The sequence below is a fragment of the Lygodium microphyllum genome, chromosome 13 (assembly GCF_053477565.2).
Source record: "Lygodium microphyllum isolate KBCC chromosome 13, Lygodium_microphyllum_v1.1.10, whole genome shotgun sequence".
Lineage (NCBI taxonomy): Eukaryota > Viridiplantae > Streptophyta > Polypodiopsida > Schizaeales > Lygodiaceae > Lygodium > Lygodium microphyllum.
The window spans coordinates 29,610,095-29,626,989 of record NC_141147.1 but is presented as its reverse complement, the minus strand read 5'-3'; the positions used below and the strand labels follow the sequence as shown (position 1 = coordinate 29,626,989).

General features: G+C 41.6%; 1 protein-coding gene across 2 annotated transcripts in view; it reads right to left on the bottom strand.

Annotated features, from left to right (window-relative positions):
• Positions 1–11,184, bottom strand: part of LOC148026457 (Cobalamin biosynthesis CobW-like protein) — a 43,928-nt gene extending 32,744 nt beyond the window's left edge. For both annotated transcript variants that reach the window (XR_015692839.1, XM_087690892.1), the window contains exon 1: positions 10,951–11,184. Coding sequence is in view for 1 of the 2 variants with exons in the window: in XM_087690892.1 (XP_087547018.1) it covers positions 10,951–11,076 (126 nt within the window). In the remaining variant the exon portion in view is untranslated. The remainder of the gene's footprint in view (positions 1–10,950) is intronic.
• Positions 11,185–16,895: the final 5,711 nt, after the last annotated feature.

Below are 16,895 nucleotides of genomic sequence, written 5' to 3'. Positions count from 1 at the left end.
GTGATGGGGTCATCCTCAACTCTCTAGTGCCAAAGAGGGAGTGTGAGAGGGTAGTGAGATGGGGTAGGTGAACCTTATCTATATAGGTATACAAGTGCACAGGTTCCAAAGGGCGGTTTCCCTGATGCACTGACCAACATCTGATAGGTTCAAATCCTGGAGTTGGGATTGGCATCCAAGTTCATGATGAGCTGGTTATTTGACAAAGAGCAGGATTGGCTCCTAGTCTTGATCTCACATGAGGGGACACTTTGGCGGTCTGAAGCCTGGAAATCCATGGTCACATCTATTCAGAGGCATTTTTTACCGGATGGTCTTGTATGCTCCTACGAGACATAGTTGATAAATATTAAGAGCCGCTATGATTCTCCTCTATTTTCAAGAGTTAGTATGATCGACATCGACATCAGGTTCTCTCCGAGGCACCTTGGTGGTGGCTTACGCACCCACTCCTTGGGTATCCATGGTTCTACTCTAGTGGTTCTTGTTGTATGTACTATGATGGGACATTATCATTGTATGTAGTATTGTATCACATCACCCATGATCTGAGAGAGGGTGTTAGCAGATATGTTAGTTAATGGCTGAGTCTGAATATGTGATTTAGTGGGCTAGGGCACCAAGATATTATCTTAATTATTTAGGCATTTATCCTAGCATTTTAGAATGGCTATTTTAGTATTTATTACTCGCCAACTTAGCATGATCTATGGCATTATTTTTCCCTACTTATTCAGGTTTCTCCTCCACATTCATTGACCATTCATCACCTGACTGGTTCTGGTGGAGGGAGAGAAGTAGGTGCCATTGCCTTCATAGCCAATGACTCACATTGGTTCTATACTGTCTCATATCTTGGTATATGGATTCCATTTCCCAAGTATCTCTTTGTTTCTGAGTTCCTTGTGTAGTGTTCTTTTCTTTTGCGATGTTTCTCTTCCTCTTTTCTTTGTCTCTTGTGTTCAGCAGTCTATTACAGCAATTTTCACGCTTCCATCATTGCATCCACTTCTGACAGTGATAGCATCTGTAAAATGTCCACCTAGGATCCAACTTGCATATAAGACACAACACAAGCCATATCCACGAACATATGGGTATTGGACATCGGAGTCACCTCGTAGCCATAGAGCCAAATGGGCTCACTCCCAAGCCTGGAAGCTAGCAACACACCAAGACACAACCACATCCCAAGAGTTGGCTCCCATACCACCAAACAATAGCATCCCACTGTATAGACACATCGTCCAATGGACCAAGAGTCCAAGAGTGGTGATTACATAATGATGTGCACAATAGGGCCTTGAGTCCTACAAATAAGACTCATTTTCCCCAACTTTGAAGTGCCCTTACTGCATTTGCACTAAGTCACTTAATGACCACTATGACCAATACTACTAGCACCCATCCAAATGTCCAAGGATCTAACACTTGCCCACTTATGAATGATTATTGTCCTCAACAATATCCTCAAGAACGAAGTGTGAAAAACAACTCTTCAATAAACGTACCAACTCCTAAGTAGCCTCTACCTTTGGATGATTCTTCCACTTGATCAAATACTTCGGATAAATGGTTCGACAAGATCATTTAGTCTTGTGACGAAGAATCAATTTGGGCTCCAATGGAACATAACAAGTAGTATCCTTGAGCCATGGGACTTCCTCAATCGGAACTATCAATTTACCTTGCCCCAATTGTTCTTTCAAAGGACTCATGTGGAACACTGGGTGAGCTTGGATTTCTAGAGGTAAATCAAGCGCATAGGATACACTACTTATCTTCTTGGTAATCTAGAAAGGACCGCAATATCTTGAAGATAATTTACAGCACTTGCCCGTAGTTATTGAATCAAAGTCCTTTGGGACTTTAAAGTAAACACACACGCCCTTCTAGAGCTCTCGAGAAATACAATATTGGTTAGCATAAAATGTAGCACGATCTTGGGTTGCTTTAATGCTTTCCCTTACAATTGTCACCCTCTCTTGTATATCATATAGAAAGTCAACTATAGACTACATTTTCACCCCCCTTGAGCTCAACGGCAATCGATAGTTTTGGTTCATAATCATACATCAATATAGATAGATTATACCCAGTACCCGAATGCTTAGCACTGTTATAAGCAAACTCAATATGAGAAAGGTAAGGCTCTCAATCAAATTGTCTATCGAAGACATACACACAACATATCCTCCATAGTTTCATTTATCCTTTTGGTCTGTCCATCAGTCTCAGGATGCTTCAAGGATACCATGGACCGGCTCTCGAAAATGGCTAAGTGAACTTAGGATCTCGGTCATCACCTAGTTCATCGAGCAAACAATAAAGTCTATAAAGATGTTTGACAAAGAGACCAGCCAATTCATGGCTTTTAATGGTCATCTTTGTCAAAATGAATCAAGCCATTTTTGTCAATTGGTCGACCATGGTCCATGACCCAAATTGCATTGTGACCTCAATTCGTACATATTATCCTACTACAAAATCCATAGAGATGCTACTCCATTTCTTATCCGAATTTTATAAAGGATATAATGTTTCCACCGGTTTCTACCGTTTAGCTTTATTAAGCCAAGACTATGGGCACTCATGCATGTAAGATTCAACCAAGGCCTTCATGTACAGCCAATAAAAGTAGCGAGTGACCAAGGCCAAACTTCGATGTATACTAGGGTGTCCCTATTAGTAGTCGTGTTTGTCATGCACTGTCATCTCCTACCTATGAGCCTCACTTTGAGTCAGACACGAATATTAGGAGCTCCAACATGCCTATCATGTGCTTTGATGGAGGACCCAGCTCTATTTAGAGCATGCATTTCTTTTCTCAGTTAGTTTAGTGTGCATTCCTTGGGTGGTTTTGCCAAACATCTGCAACCTGTGCAGCCCCTGCAAGTTGCGATCTGCCCTATCAGCCCCTATCAGTATTTCCTCCCTAACACAGCCTTTTCTGCATTTTTTGGTGCTAATCAGCCAGATTTAGCTAGCCGACTGCCATATTTTGAGACTCAGCTGGCTGGTTGGCCAGTTTAGGCACATTTCAGTTATTTATACCTGGTCACCACTTCGGGGCAAATCATTCTTCTTCCTCTTTTCCAAGTGCACACTTAGAGTTCAGCATTCTTCTTTGTCTCTTCCAGGGGCTGCTGGCCGCATACTCCATCTATGTCTCTATCTCCATCACCATCTTTGGTGCTATCATCATTTTCCAGCCTGATCCGGTGCCCTCACTGATGCTTTGGGTTGCATGCAAGGACTCATCAGTCCATCCTTGTATTCAGCATTCTTTCCAAATTCAGTGCTGATCTCTCTTTCATTTATGCTGTCTTCTCTCTTCTCCTTTTCTCTCCATGTTCATGTTCCTCTTCTGTTGTGCACTCTCACATGGTATCATCACCTAAGTGAGGACACTGAGGTTTCCTACATAGAAGATAACCCTACTACTGAAAACACAAATTTTCAGCCTACTATTTGCTGCAGAAAACGCAGATTTAATGCATTTACATGTGCTTTCAACAAAGGCGGTACATCTACAACTGTTTTCTTGCAAGTGTGGCTGATTATTCTCTCTGTTCGGGCTCGTCCACAGCCAAATGCAGCAAATTTAGTGTGTTTGCAGGTCTAGAGATATAGAACATCACCGGCTCCAAGGCTTTGATGACTCAGATGAGGAGTCTATTCATACTTCCTCTGAGAGGCGGTGTGATCATTGCAAAGATGAGAGGTCAGTACCCCATTCTAAACAGGAACCCTCTCTTGCTAGGTCACACAGATTGGAGCAGCCATCCCCCCCCCCCCCCTTCATTTCTCCTATATAGGGCTCGTTCTTCAAGCCCTAGGATACCTACGATGGCACCATCAATGCAGGTGCTCGTTCTCCCTTCTTTACCCAAAGTAGTCCAACTGGATGGATTAAATTATTCACTTTGGTCTTGTAAGGTGGAGTGTATTCTTGACACCTCTAAACTTTGGGAGTTTGTTGCCCACCCTATTCCCCATCCCGTGGAGGATCCCACAATGGGATCGATGATAGATCATGCAGGCCTATGGGATCAACTCAACTCTAGACCTGGATCCTTCCTCTTCATGAGCCTATAGGATTTTGTCCTAGTGCACATCCGTAGGTTGAGAACAACCATAGAGGTGTGGACAAAACTTGCTTCTTTGTATCATCAAAAGACATTTGCACACTGTATCACCTTGGAGAAGCAACTTTGGATTCTCAGTCTTGATGACTCTCCTTCCATGAAGGTTCACATCAATAGGTTGGAGGATACGACCGATGAACTTGCATCCCTTGGCAAGATGATATCTTCAAAGGATATAGTGATGATTCCCTGAACTCAACTACCATCTCCAAAGTACGATGTCTTCTACACTAGCCTTCTTACATCAAGGACCCAAGAGACTCTTCTGTTGGAGAAGCTAGCCCCACTTGTCTTGGGAGTATGACGAGTATCTTAGAGAGGGTGGCCAATGGGTCCAACTCCACTAAGGCTTTTGTACAAGAGGGGAAAAGAAGAAAAAGGAGAAATCAAAGGCCAAGTACAAGGAGGAGAAATAAGAGAATTCTTCGTGCTCTAACATAGATTCAGATACCCATGCTATGGAAAGAAAACACGTCCCAAGAAAAAATGTTGGAAGAAGTACCCTCACCTCCGTCCAAGAGCGAAGGATGGAGCTAAATCATCTAAGCCTTCCTCTATCTCTACACAAGTTACCCATAAGTCTGTGTTCCTGCATATCCATGCGTTGAAGGAGCCTTTTTCAATAGATGCCTCTTTTTCCAAGAGACCTTGGCTTATTCATGATGATGCTTCGAGTCATATGACTCCACAATGAGATTTGATATAGGATCTTTGTCCATCTAAGGGTCTTGTCACTATTGGTGACATTTGTTAGATGCCTATTAGCGATGTTGGCACTTTGTCATTATTGCTAGCCCATTCATCAAGCTCCGTTTCATAAATCTTACATATTCCATACTTGGACTTCCCACTCCTCTCTTTTCATGGCCTTACTAGACTCGATACCCAAGTTATCTTCACCGAGCAAGCTGTTTTTTTTTTAGGATTCTTCCATAGGAGCTATTTTAGCGACACGTTGGCAAGAAAGAGTGCTTTACACACCATTCCCCTTCCCTTCTATAGGTTCTTCCAAGGCACTTGTCTATTGCTACACCTGTTCCTGCTTGTGCACTATCTATTCCATAGGTTCCATCCCATCCCCCACCCATTCCTCCAGTGGTTCCCTCATATCTCCCTCCTCTTTCAAAAGGGTACAATATTGGTGATGCGGGTGTGGACTTCCTCGCCCCTAATGTTACAAACAGGGATTCCTAGGATCATGAGGAGCTTCTTCATTAGCGGTCCACATCAGTGGACTTCATCGGCATTGGCACTCTTCCTATTGCCCTCAGATCCGCATCTTCTTTGAGCTTCAGCCACATCCAAGATCTGAGAGGGGGTGTTAGCAATCATGTTTGTCATGCATTGTCATCTCTTGCTTGTGAACCTCAATCTAAGTCAAACGCAGACATTAGAAACTCTAACATGTTTGTCATGTGCTTTGAGGAGGGGACAGCTCTATTCAAAGCATATTTCTTTTCTCAATTAGTTTAGTCTTCTGCATTTCTTGGTTTGCCAGGCATCTCTCAACTTGTGCAACCTTTACAGGCTGTGATCTGCCCTACCAGCCCCTGTCAACATTTTCTTCCTGCTACGTCAACGTTTTTGGCATTTTCTCGTGCTAATCGGCTAGATTTAGCTAGCCAACTGCCACATCTAGTGGCTCAGCTGGCTGGTCAGCCAGTTTAGGGGCATTTCAGCTATTTATAGCTGGTCACCAATTTGGGGCAAATCATTCTTCTTCCTCTTTTGTAGGTGCACACTTAGAGTTTGATATTCTTTTCCATCTCATGCAGGGGCTATAGCTGCATACTCCATCTCCGTCTCTATCACCATGTCTAGTGTTGTCATCATTTTCCAACCTTATCCATTAATGCTTTGGGCTGTGTGCAAGGATTGATCAAAATTCTTTTAGATTCAATGCATATTTCTCTTTTGTTCCTACTCTCTTCTCTCTTCTCCCTTTCTCTTTGTGTTCGTATTCCTCTTCCATTGCGCACGCTTGTAGTCCCATGCTTGGCACATCATGATACTCGTACAAAATCTTTTTGCAAATATCTTGATGATCGGGTACACACACTTTGCATTGTTTAAATAATAATTCATTACGAATGGAATACATTTCCACCATCATTCTCTCAATAGCCAACTTTCGGGCATCCAGACCACCAATGCTTCCTTCTGATACAAGGCATTGACTTCACGGATCCGACTAAGGACATTAGCAACCATATTAGTTGAATCCTTCTAATAACAGATCTCAAAATCAAACCCCTACATAAGCTTTGCCCATCTCGCTTTGCAGCCATACAAAATAGGCTGATTACAAAGGTACTTCAACGAATGGTGGTCAATCCAAATAATGAACCAAGTGGTGTATAAAAAATGTCACTAAACTTGAAGTATATGGATAACCACCAATAATTCCTTCTCTTGAGTAGTGTAACGTGTTTGGGCATCTATGAGCTTATGACTCAAATGTGACAAATACGCTGGCTTGATAAAGGAGGGAACCTATTGCATAATCACTCGCATCTGTATGAACCTCAAAAGGTTTATTCAAATCTATAATCTACAACATCAATGCAGCGGTATACGAGCCATTTCAATGTTTGAAAGCATTGACTAGGCTCACTAGTCCAAAAAAATGGGGAACTAACATGCTTCTTGTTTTGGATACCCTTGAGCAAACGTGTCAAGGGTTCGGCATTGCGAGCATAGTCCTTAATGAGCTCTTGAAGGAAGCCAATAAAACCCAAAAAAGATTTTACTTACTTTATGGTCCTCGAAATATGCCAATCCAGCACTATTCAAACCTTTTCGGGATCAATTTGGATGCCATCAGCTGAGATAACGTGTCCAAGTTACAAAAGCTCCGTGTGAAAAACATTCGCACTTGGATAGTTTCACAAACATGCATTCTAGATCATTCATCATCTATGGGAAAGTAGCACGAGCATTTGTTAATCCAAAAGGTAGGACCAAAATTTAATAGCTCCATGCCGCATACGCATGAGACGTCCTCAAGAGCTATCTAGATCTAAGATTGATCTTGGTGAAGTAATATGCACCACTCAGTCAATGTATGAGATGGTTACTTTATTGAGAGCCTTATAATCCACATATGAACCCCCACTGCTCTATTGTGATCTCCTTATAATCCACGTATGAGCCCCCACTGCTCTATTGTGATCTCCATATCTCCTGTACAAGAGTCTCCTAAAGAGTGGTAAGCTCCCAATCATCCAAGATCCTAGTCATAAGGGCATGGGCATTCCAGATACAACACTTGCTTTTTTCACTGAGGAGAAGCCATAGCTTGTTGACAATGGGGCCTCTTCATGTATGACCCACCAACAGGATTGACTTCAAAATCTTCATTCCAAAGGGGGTTCTATCACCATTGGTGACAACTCTTCCGTACATGTTCGTGGAGTGGGAACTATTTCCCTTTTGCTAGATAGACAGGCTTCATTCGCCAAAGTTCTTTATGTACCGGATTGGGTTTTACACTTCTTTCTGTCCATGGTTTAACATAGCTAGGTACTTGCGTGGTCTTCACCCAAGATGCTACGACCATCGAGGACTCTTCTACAAGTTCTATTATTTAGACAAGTACATAGGAGGGTGGGCTTTACAAGCTCAGCACCCTTGCTGCACATAGACTTCTCACAAGCTTAGGCTACTTTGGTATCCCCATTATCGTGCCCACACCTCAAACAAGCATCGATGAATTGTCACCAATGGTGACGTTGCCCCCCCTCCCCTCTGGATCATGGACTCATGGATCCAATCACGACAAAAAGTCTCATGAGAGGAAGTGTTGCTATCCATAAGCGAAGGCTCTATGAAGAAGAAGCTAAAGTGTGTCTTCCACCTTATAGAGATGGATAAATATAAACTCTATAGTCATGGCCAATGTAGCCTTTGAATCTTTTGCACCTCCCTTTCCTCCATACCAAAGATGGGGGTATTTTTTCCAACACTTTTTCTCCAAATGGGTCATCTTCCCATAGTAAGGACACTTGGGATAACCCCTAAACTTTTCATCCCTCTCCTTATCCTATAGTTTCTTCTAGTTCTTGCCTTTCTTTTGCTTTAGATTGCCACCTGATGAGGTCCCAACTGCAAAAGTGTGATTGTCGATTCCAATTCTATCCATACCGGTCTCAAATTATCACCTGTTGATGAGGTCCCAACCGCAAAAGTGTGGCTGTCAGTTCCAGTTCTATCCATATCGGTCTCCTTATGGCATGCGTCCTACTCTAACATCATGGGTACATATCCTAGGCTACCAGTACCAATCTCCTTATGGGACGTATCCTGCTCCAAGATCATGGGCACCAGCTCCTCCCATGTGATGGTGTTGTGTACTCTAGAGGTGAGAAGGCTAGTATGGAAGACAACATATTTTGGAGATGGAAGATGTAACAACAATGTCACAACCATGTCTGTAGAAGAAACCTTCTTGCCGAGGAATGCAAACTCATCCTAAATCTCCCCCCATCTTCTTGATATAGTCCTTCATAGTTAGGGAATTCGCTAAAAATAGCTAACGTAACCTCATCTCAAGGATCATGCAATGAGCAAATGTATGGACTTGGTAGAGAGATGCCATCCAAGTCCACCTCTCAGCCACAGAGCAAATTCTTCTCATGTGCACAAGGACCAAATCATGATAATTCATGAAGAGGAAGGAACAGGCTCGAGAGCTGAGCCAATCCCAAAGGGCTGATTGATCCACTATAGAACCAATATGGAGATCCACTATGAGATAGCGAATGGGGATGTTGACGAAGTCCCATAAATCAAACTATCAAGGATACACTCCCCTTTGCATGATCAAAGGGAGTAGTTGGAGCCATCCAAACACTCTTTCTTGGGAAGAGAAGAAAGCCCACCCATCAACATGGATGGTGCCATAACAGTTACACAAGACCTGCAGGGTGGCACCGAGGGTAGAAACATGAAGGGAGTGGGGTGGTGATGGAACCTGATCATGGTCTAAAGCATGCTCCAAACTTCGCTTCATGATGATCCTCACAATCTTTGTGATTGTGATGGTCTTCATAATGATCATCTCTATCCTAGCATTTGCACCACCGGTCTTTACAATCACGATCATTGCTTCTTTGGTCCTCACAGTCATCATCAGAGTGACAATCCACCCAATCTCACCAATCATACCGGTTTTCAATAAAACCTGCAAAAAACACCCAAAAAACTGCTGCATTTTGGATCATGGGAGCTTCAAAAAGGGAAGAAGATTGCTATAAAAGCTGAAAAAAAGTGGCAGCCAGCTGTCTCTCTTTTCCCTTCTCTGTCCCTGCTCACAATTCTCTTCTATTGTGCACTCTCACATGGAATTGTTGTCAAATGAGGGAGACTGCAGCAGCCCTTGAGGAGGAGACAACACCAATTGCTGATTTGAAGCCATATTTGCTGCTTTTACAGCTCCTTCTATCAAGGCAACATCAAAACACAAGGTTTTTGGTGACATTTTTGACTGCTCTAGCCCTGACGAACATTCACTGTGAACGCAGAGAATGAAGGGATGGGACTACACTGAGTTGAAAATGAATGTTGAATACAAGGCTGGCCTGATCAGCCCCTATGCAGCTGGTATGCGTCAGTGAGGGCACTCGAACAGGCAGACAGTGATGGACCCCCTATACGCAGCTGGTATGCATCAGTGAGGACACCAGAACAAGCTGGCGCTGATAGACAGCAGGCAGAAGCCAGAGAGAGTCAAGGTGACTGTTGCACTGAATGAGCAGGCTGAATAGGTGGCAGCTATAAACAGCTGCGAATAGGCAAACCCAAACTGCCATCCAGCCTACCACATGTGAAAAATGAAACGCACTCAGCCCTGGAGGTGTGAACACAACTAGAAATTGACTCACAAAGCTGGAAACTGAAATTCAAATGCACTAAAGGTTGTCAGAGCTCCTCTGTCTCCATTATACTCTAATGGAGTTCACAACTAGGAGATGACCAGCATGAATACAAGAAATGCTAGCAAAATGCACCATACACAGCATCTACAGCAAAAGGGAATGCCTCTGATAAGTGACATCTATATGTATACAGCAGTGAAGCCCCAAGGATATATTGCTCTTCGTGCTTGTATGTTCGTTTCTTGCTCTTCATGCTTGTATGTTCGTTTTTCCATTCTTTTTTATTATGAGAGATATGTGATTTCAAAAGGTCTAGAATAGTAGAATTAGCACTTTCACTCTACCCATCTGTTTGAGGATGATAAGAGGATAAAAACTTTAACCGAGCCCTGAGGTTCTCGAAGAGAGCTTGCCAAAAGAGGCTGGTCATGCAGGGATCTCGATCACTTATAATGGACTTAGGCATGCCATGATACTTGAAAATATGAGTAATGAATAGGTTAGCCATATGATCCAGTTTTGATTGTCTTTCGCACAGGTATAAAGGGCATTTCATTGCGATTCATTTTTAATGTCAACAAGAATTAGCACATCTAATGCTTTCTTTCTGATGTCTTCAGTGAAAGAAAGTCTAATCAAGGTAGCTTTTCGGTATCATGAAGATGCGGGAAATTTCTAAAACTAGAACCAGTAATCATAACGGCAAGCATTGGTGAATGGCTGCTTCTTCCAAAAATCAACACACGCAGAAAACAGAAGAATTGCTACAACGTTGCTACAGCTTAAAACTTTGCTTCAATTTTAAACAAAGAACCTCTCTCACAAGCTCGAGATTAGCCAAGAATGTAAGAGAACACACACACACTCTCTCTCTCTCTCTCTCTCTCTCTCTCTCTCACAGAGTGTTTATGTGACGTGTAAAGCACCGTGGTTTTGCCGGCGCCCAAATAGCCCGTGATGACGGTGACTCCCGTGGATCCCTCTGTCTCCGTGCTCGGTCCTGCCAGCTCACCATCAAGGGGCACTGCCAGAGGAACTTCCTCGTCCTCCATGTCTGATGAGATCTTGCGCGTAACAGTTAACTACCAACCATGGACGTACTCAAGAGCTTTTCGAAGTGGACTTCCTAAACTGGCTTTAAAATAAACGTCAAAGAAGGAAAATGCCTTTGGCTTATTGAATTTTGCTAAACGCCTTTAGGTTATTTAACGTGCAAGGTTAGAGAGAGGAACTAGTCAAAACTTTGAGCTAAAGGTTTCGTGGTGGTGGTGGTGGTGGTCGTCTTTCGAGATGGGGTGGGGGAGTATGAAGATGGTTGGTACAACAAAACCTAATATTACAAAGAGTAGTGGTCATATTTGAACAAGGAGCCTTCTCCGCTGAAGAAGACCCTTTATATCACTATGAATATAAGGTCTTGATTGATTCTAACTTCTACATTTGCCTTGACAATAAGATGGCACCCTCCCGAAACCTTACTAAGCTGGGGGATATCCCACTCTCGCCTTTAGTACATGCATTACATGCAAATCTTATTGTGTAGTACCACCAACCTACCAAAGCACCATTGACAAGATTCTCTAATCACACAATTGAGAACCTTATGACCTTGGTGGGGGGTTGCTATCACCATCACCACAATCGAAGACATAGGTGGTGTTTGATTATGAGGAAGTTACTACTCGAGGTTGAAGTCACTCCAATGGGAGTTTGCTTGATGGAAGAGGGTCTTGTAGTGTCCTCTCCCCTTGGGGACAACTATAGGTGGTGAATGGCACTCACTTACTTGCACATAGTATTAATCTAATTTTGAAATTGCCATTTGAAATTGCCAAAAATAGCAATTGTTAAATATAGCAATGTAAGAGTTCAAATGCAAAAAAGGCCAATCAATGTGTCAAAATTAATCTTTGGAAAGAGTTGTAGTTTTTGAGAACTTCAGTGTGTTATTTTAAGCACCATATGTTTGCAAGGTGAATTTTTCATTCGCTACTTAAAGATATAGAACCATTACATTTTTGTAGAAACAAAGTGAGAGTCATGCTCTCTTACATGCAAGTTTTATTCTTAGAGTAAAACCAAAAGATCTACAAGAGATGAGGAGGTCACAAGCAACTGTATTTATTTTTATCACAAGACCATGCCCAAAGTGGAATGTAAAAGAAAGAGGACCATTCACAAGTGAAAAAGAGTAGAGGGTACCACTGTTTACAGTGAAAACCTAATCCTATGTGTATAACTAGCATTTTTTGCCCGCTTCGCGTGTGTGGAACACTAGACCACTTCGCGACAGCTTCGCACGCAAAGCTGCTTATACGAAGCGGCAAGTGAAGTTGCCATGCGAACTTCGCTCAATAATCCATTTCTCCTCTTTTCCCTCTCCATTTCCAAGATGTTTCTCTCTCCCCTTTCCCCTCTCCATTTCCAAGATGCTCTCTCTCTCTCTCTCTCTCTCTCTCTCTCTCTCTCTCTCTCTCTCTCTCTCTCTCTCTCTCTCTCTCTCTCTCTCTCTCTCTCTCTCTCTCTCTCTCCCAATTCTCTCTATAAATCCTCTTTCTCCCTCTCTCCATCTTGCCTTTTGTTTTATTTTATTCTCTCTCTCTCTCTCTCTCTCTCAAATAGAGAATGCTAGATATACATACAATCTCACCTATACATGACCGTAAGAAGACTTGTGCTTGCCCTCCCTCCCTCCCTCCCTCCCTCCCTCCCTCCCTCCCTCTCTCTCATCAAACTTAAAACTAAAAGTAGTTTATAAAATTTGTAATGTAGAATGCTAGACATAGAAACAATCTCTTCTATGCACCATACTTACAAACTTTCATCTTTACACAAATGTAAGGAATCGCATACTTGCTTTGCGTGATATTTAGAAACAACAATGTTATACTGAAATGGGTCATAATTGAAACAAAGACCTAGCACCACAAAAATAATTTCTTTAAGAGACCTAGTCAAAACGAAGCTCTCTTCTTTTTTGAGGAATCATTATTATCTCCAAGCAAGACATCCACAGGTAAAGTAGAGCCAGGCTCCAATATCTTTGGCCTCTTTCCACCAATCATGACATGATGGGAAGGTATAAGACATCCTATCTTCCATTAGCAAGCCACAAAGGCCAAGAATAAGACACCCGATTGTTTCCAAGCACCACATGTAAATGGCTGATGCCAATAAAAAAAGACAATGTCTCCAAGATGCCTAATAGAAATAAAGCTTCCTCTTCTTTGAGGAATCATTAGCAAAATCTTCATCCTCAAGCAAAGCATGCGAAGGTGAAGCAAGGAATGATCCCGTTGTTTCTATTGGTAATCGCATGGCCGATGAGATAGTCTTACCTCTCTCTTTAGCACCTACATTGGAACAAAAATCACAATGTAAGTACGTGGAATAACTAACAAAAACCATTTCATTCCAACAATAATAATACATGGTCAAACATTTGTGAATTATTTAGTAGATAGTACTGACAAACATTGATGCAGCGCCACAAAACAACCCAAATCCTTGAATCCGTACTTAAACCAATGCCTCGATATCTTATTAGTATGAGAGTGGTGAAACCTCTTCTTACTGTCAACCTCTTATGCACCTAAAAACATTGCGTGTATCCACAATGTACAACTTCAATAAAAACTAGAAGCTTGATGTCAATATTAACATCATCATATAAACGTTCAACGACTCTTGCAAGGGTCATTCTTATGATATCATCACTCATTATTACTACGTGCAACGTGTACTATAGCTCCTTTTGATAGCTAGGTAATAGTGCCACTCTACGGTAGGCATTTGAAAAGTCAAATAAATAGTGTCACTCTAGGGTGGGCACATGCAAAAGTCAAATAAATAGTGAAATACAAAAAATAATTCACTTTTAAAAGGGTATATGCTAACCAAATATGGCACGAAGAGCAATTCACATATATGCCAAACCAATGTCCCTACATGGTCGTCAATAACTACATCACCACAAAGAAAGCAATGCACATTACTGCACCTTTCGAAGTACATCCTTGTATATGATGTTTGTGGTCATATCCCCATCCTTTTTACCCAATAGGACTTTCACACCATGCGAAGATGTTACCCTTGATAATGCAATATACAACTGACCATGTGTAAATGCTGGTGCCTTTAGATAAGCCCAACAATGGACAGAGCCTGTCCCTATGACTTATTGATTATCATAGCGAATGGCAACTAGATGGAAAACAGCCTCCGTCTCATAGTAAATGGCAATTGTGTAGCATTGGAAATAAAAGTAATCTAGGGAATAAAAACTTGTTTGCCCACATTTGCCCTGTTATTATCTTGACATCTATCACTTTCCTATTGAAAGTCCCACATATCAATTGCATACCATTACACAACCCCTTCTTAGGTTTAGGTTTCTTAGAAAAATAATAGGTGCATTTATCTTCAGCAACAATAAATGAGGAGGAAATCCACCTCCAAGGTCCAATATATTTAAATACTCAATAGTGTACAAAAATGAGTCATCTATCTTTGCAATGGAATCTGCACTATTATACTATCTAACCTCCCATGGTATCAATTGCAATGCATGATCATTCAAAGTAGGCACATCTGAATTCCACGATGCAAATATAGCTAACTCACTAAAATATGTTGTGTAGTCATCCACATTGGACACACCATTGTAGACACTACCAATCAAGGTTTCGATAGACTGCTTCAACACCATGCCAGGTGGAACAAACAACTTACCACAATTTTTGATAATACCCACTCCATGCCCTATTCCTTGAATCCAAAAAATTGAACCCATTGTCCACTACACTACCAGCTGTTGACACTCGCATATTCCTAGATAGCCTTAGTAACCTTATGTCATGCAACAAATCAGAGTAACATAATGCAACATTAACAATATCCTCACGTGTTTCCTTTACCACAGTTAGCAAGACTTGCCTAAATCCCCCTCCAAATAGAGCAACATTTCCACCAAATGGCTTATCACAACTCACAACATCTCTAAAGTTCTATCAACCGCTTCAAAGGCATATCGATGGGTCATGGGAGCCTCATCCCACAAAATAAGGCTCGACTATCTCAATAACTAAGCAAGGTCAGTTTGAACAGGAATCTTACAAGTGGATCAATTATTTAATTCTACTAGGATTTTAAAATGTGAGTGAGTTGTATGGCCACATGGGAGAAGCAAGGCGGAATTGCCACATGATGCTGTTAGTGCTATACAGCCACCACTGCACACCTTCGCAAGCAATCATTTATACATAAAAGTCTTTCTAGATCCACCAAGACCATCCAAAAAGAATATATCACCAATATTTGCGTCAACAGCATCCATAACTGCACTAAAGGCAATTCTTTATCCCTCATTCAACATTCCCTCCATGGATTCAGAAACCCCACATTATTTCGACGTGTTGTATGCATATTCATCTTGCAAAAGGGATTTAGTATGCAATTGAGAGTTTAATTGATGAGGTTCAAGCAACCCATCAAAATCAAAGAATCTTTGTGTCCTATATGGCATAAAAGGTCTTACAGACGTAACAAAGCCATGTTAGATGCCTCATGCTGTAGAACACCAAGAGAGGCATGCATATGCTGTAGCTGTAATTTATACATGATATCCTCTACCATTGGTAACAAAAATCTTTCCCATAGATGGTGAGGCCATGCTGGCTCACAAAAGACCAAAATTGCAATAAACAAAGTATGAAGTTGAGCACCGGTTTGCACAACCGTAGCTTCTTCCAAGCACACAACATACTCATCATCACTCTCCAACATACTCCTTATAATGCAAGCATCCCTAAAAGTATCACGGATCACATTATCAACAATATACATATCTTCAAAATAAGTACATCCCCGACACTCTATTAAAAGCATCCGCAAATAGTAGAGCTCACCATACGTAGGTGCCACAAAATATATCCAACCACATCTATTCCTATGCTTTCTCTTAGTCCACATCTTATATCATTCATTCCACACCCAGTATACCGAAAAGTCTTGATAGCGAATAGTCCTAGCCTTTGGATGAATGTGATTGCATACAAACATTTAGTAAGAGTAGTTTTCTGGAGGTCTTCATTCACCACAACATCTAGTATACTACCTGTATCTCGAAACATCCACATAATTCTCACCAAGTAAGTGCACTTGCAAATGTTGCGTATCAGGCTTTTCATCATGCAATGTGCAATCATAGATCCGCCAACATGTCTTAAAGGCATCAGAAACCTATCATGTATCCAAATAACTTTTAATCTCGTCCACCTTGTGAACATTGCCATAGTTTTGTGTTGAATCAATCCCAACAAAAAATTTGATGATTGCACAGTCATGCCCCTTGAACACATGCTTATACAAATACTTAACATCCACTACTGTCGAGTACGCCTCCACATTTATGTGTGCATTGTATTTCTTACTCAAGTAAGGATTATATGGAACAACCCATTGATTATCAATAACATTACCATTTATGATCATAGAGTTTCCATCGTCTCGTCTTCAATAGATGGGATAGCCAAAACTATCAACTGTTGTCATACCCACTAATTTTCGCGAGTAGTCTTTAGTACATATATATTTCTCCATGCTGGAACTCTTGGGGTTCAATCCTCTATAAGGGCCATGAATGTTGCATTTTGAAATTGTCTCAAATAAGGTTGGAAACTTAACTCTATCCGGCAACTCAGCACAAACCAATCTATCATAGTACATGCTTCAAAAGGTTTAAAAGACCGCTCTAAAATTAGCAAAGTATGAGAATGTGGTAGCCCCCTCTTTAGGAATGCAATCACAGTAACACAGCCCACAACTTTCCGAAGAGGTCCGTCCACAACAACGTGTACATTAAATCAACTTG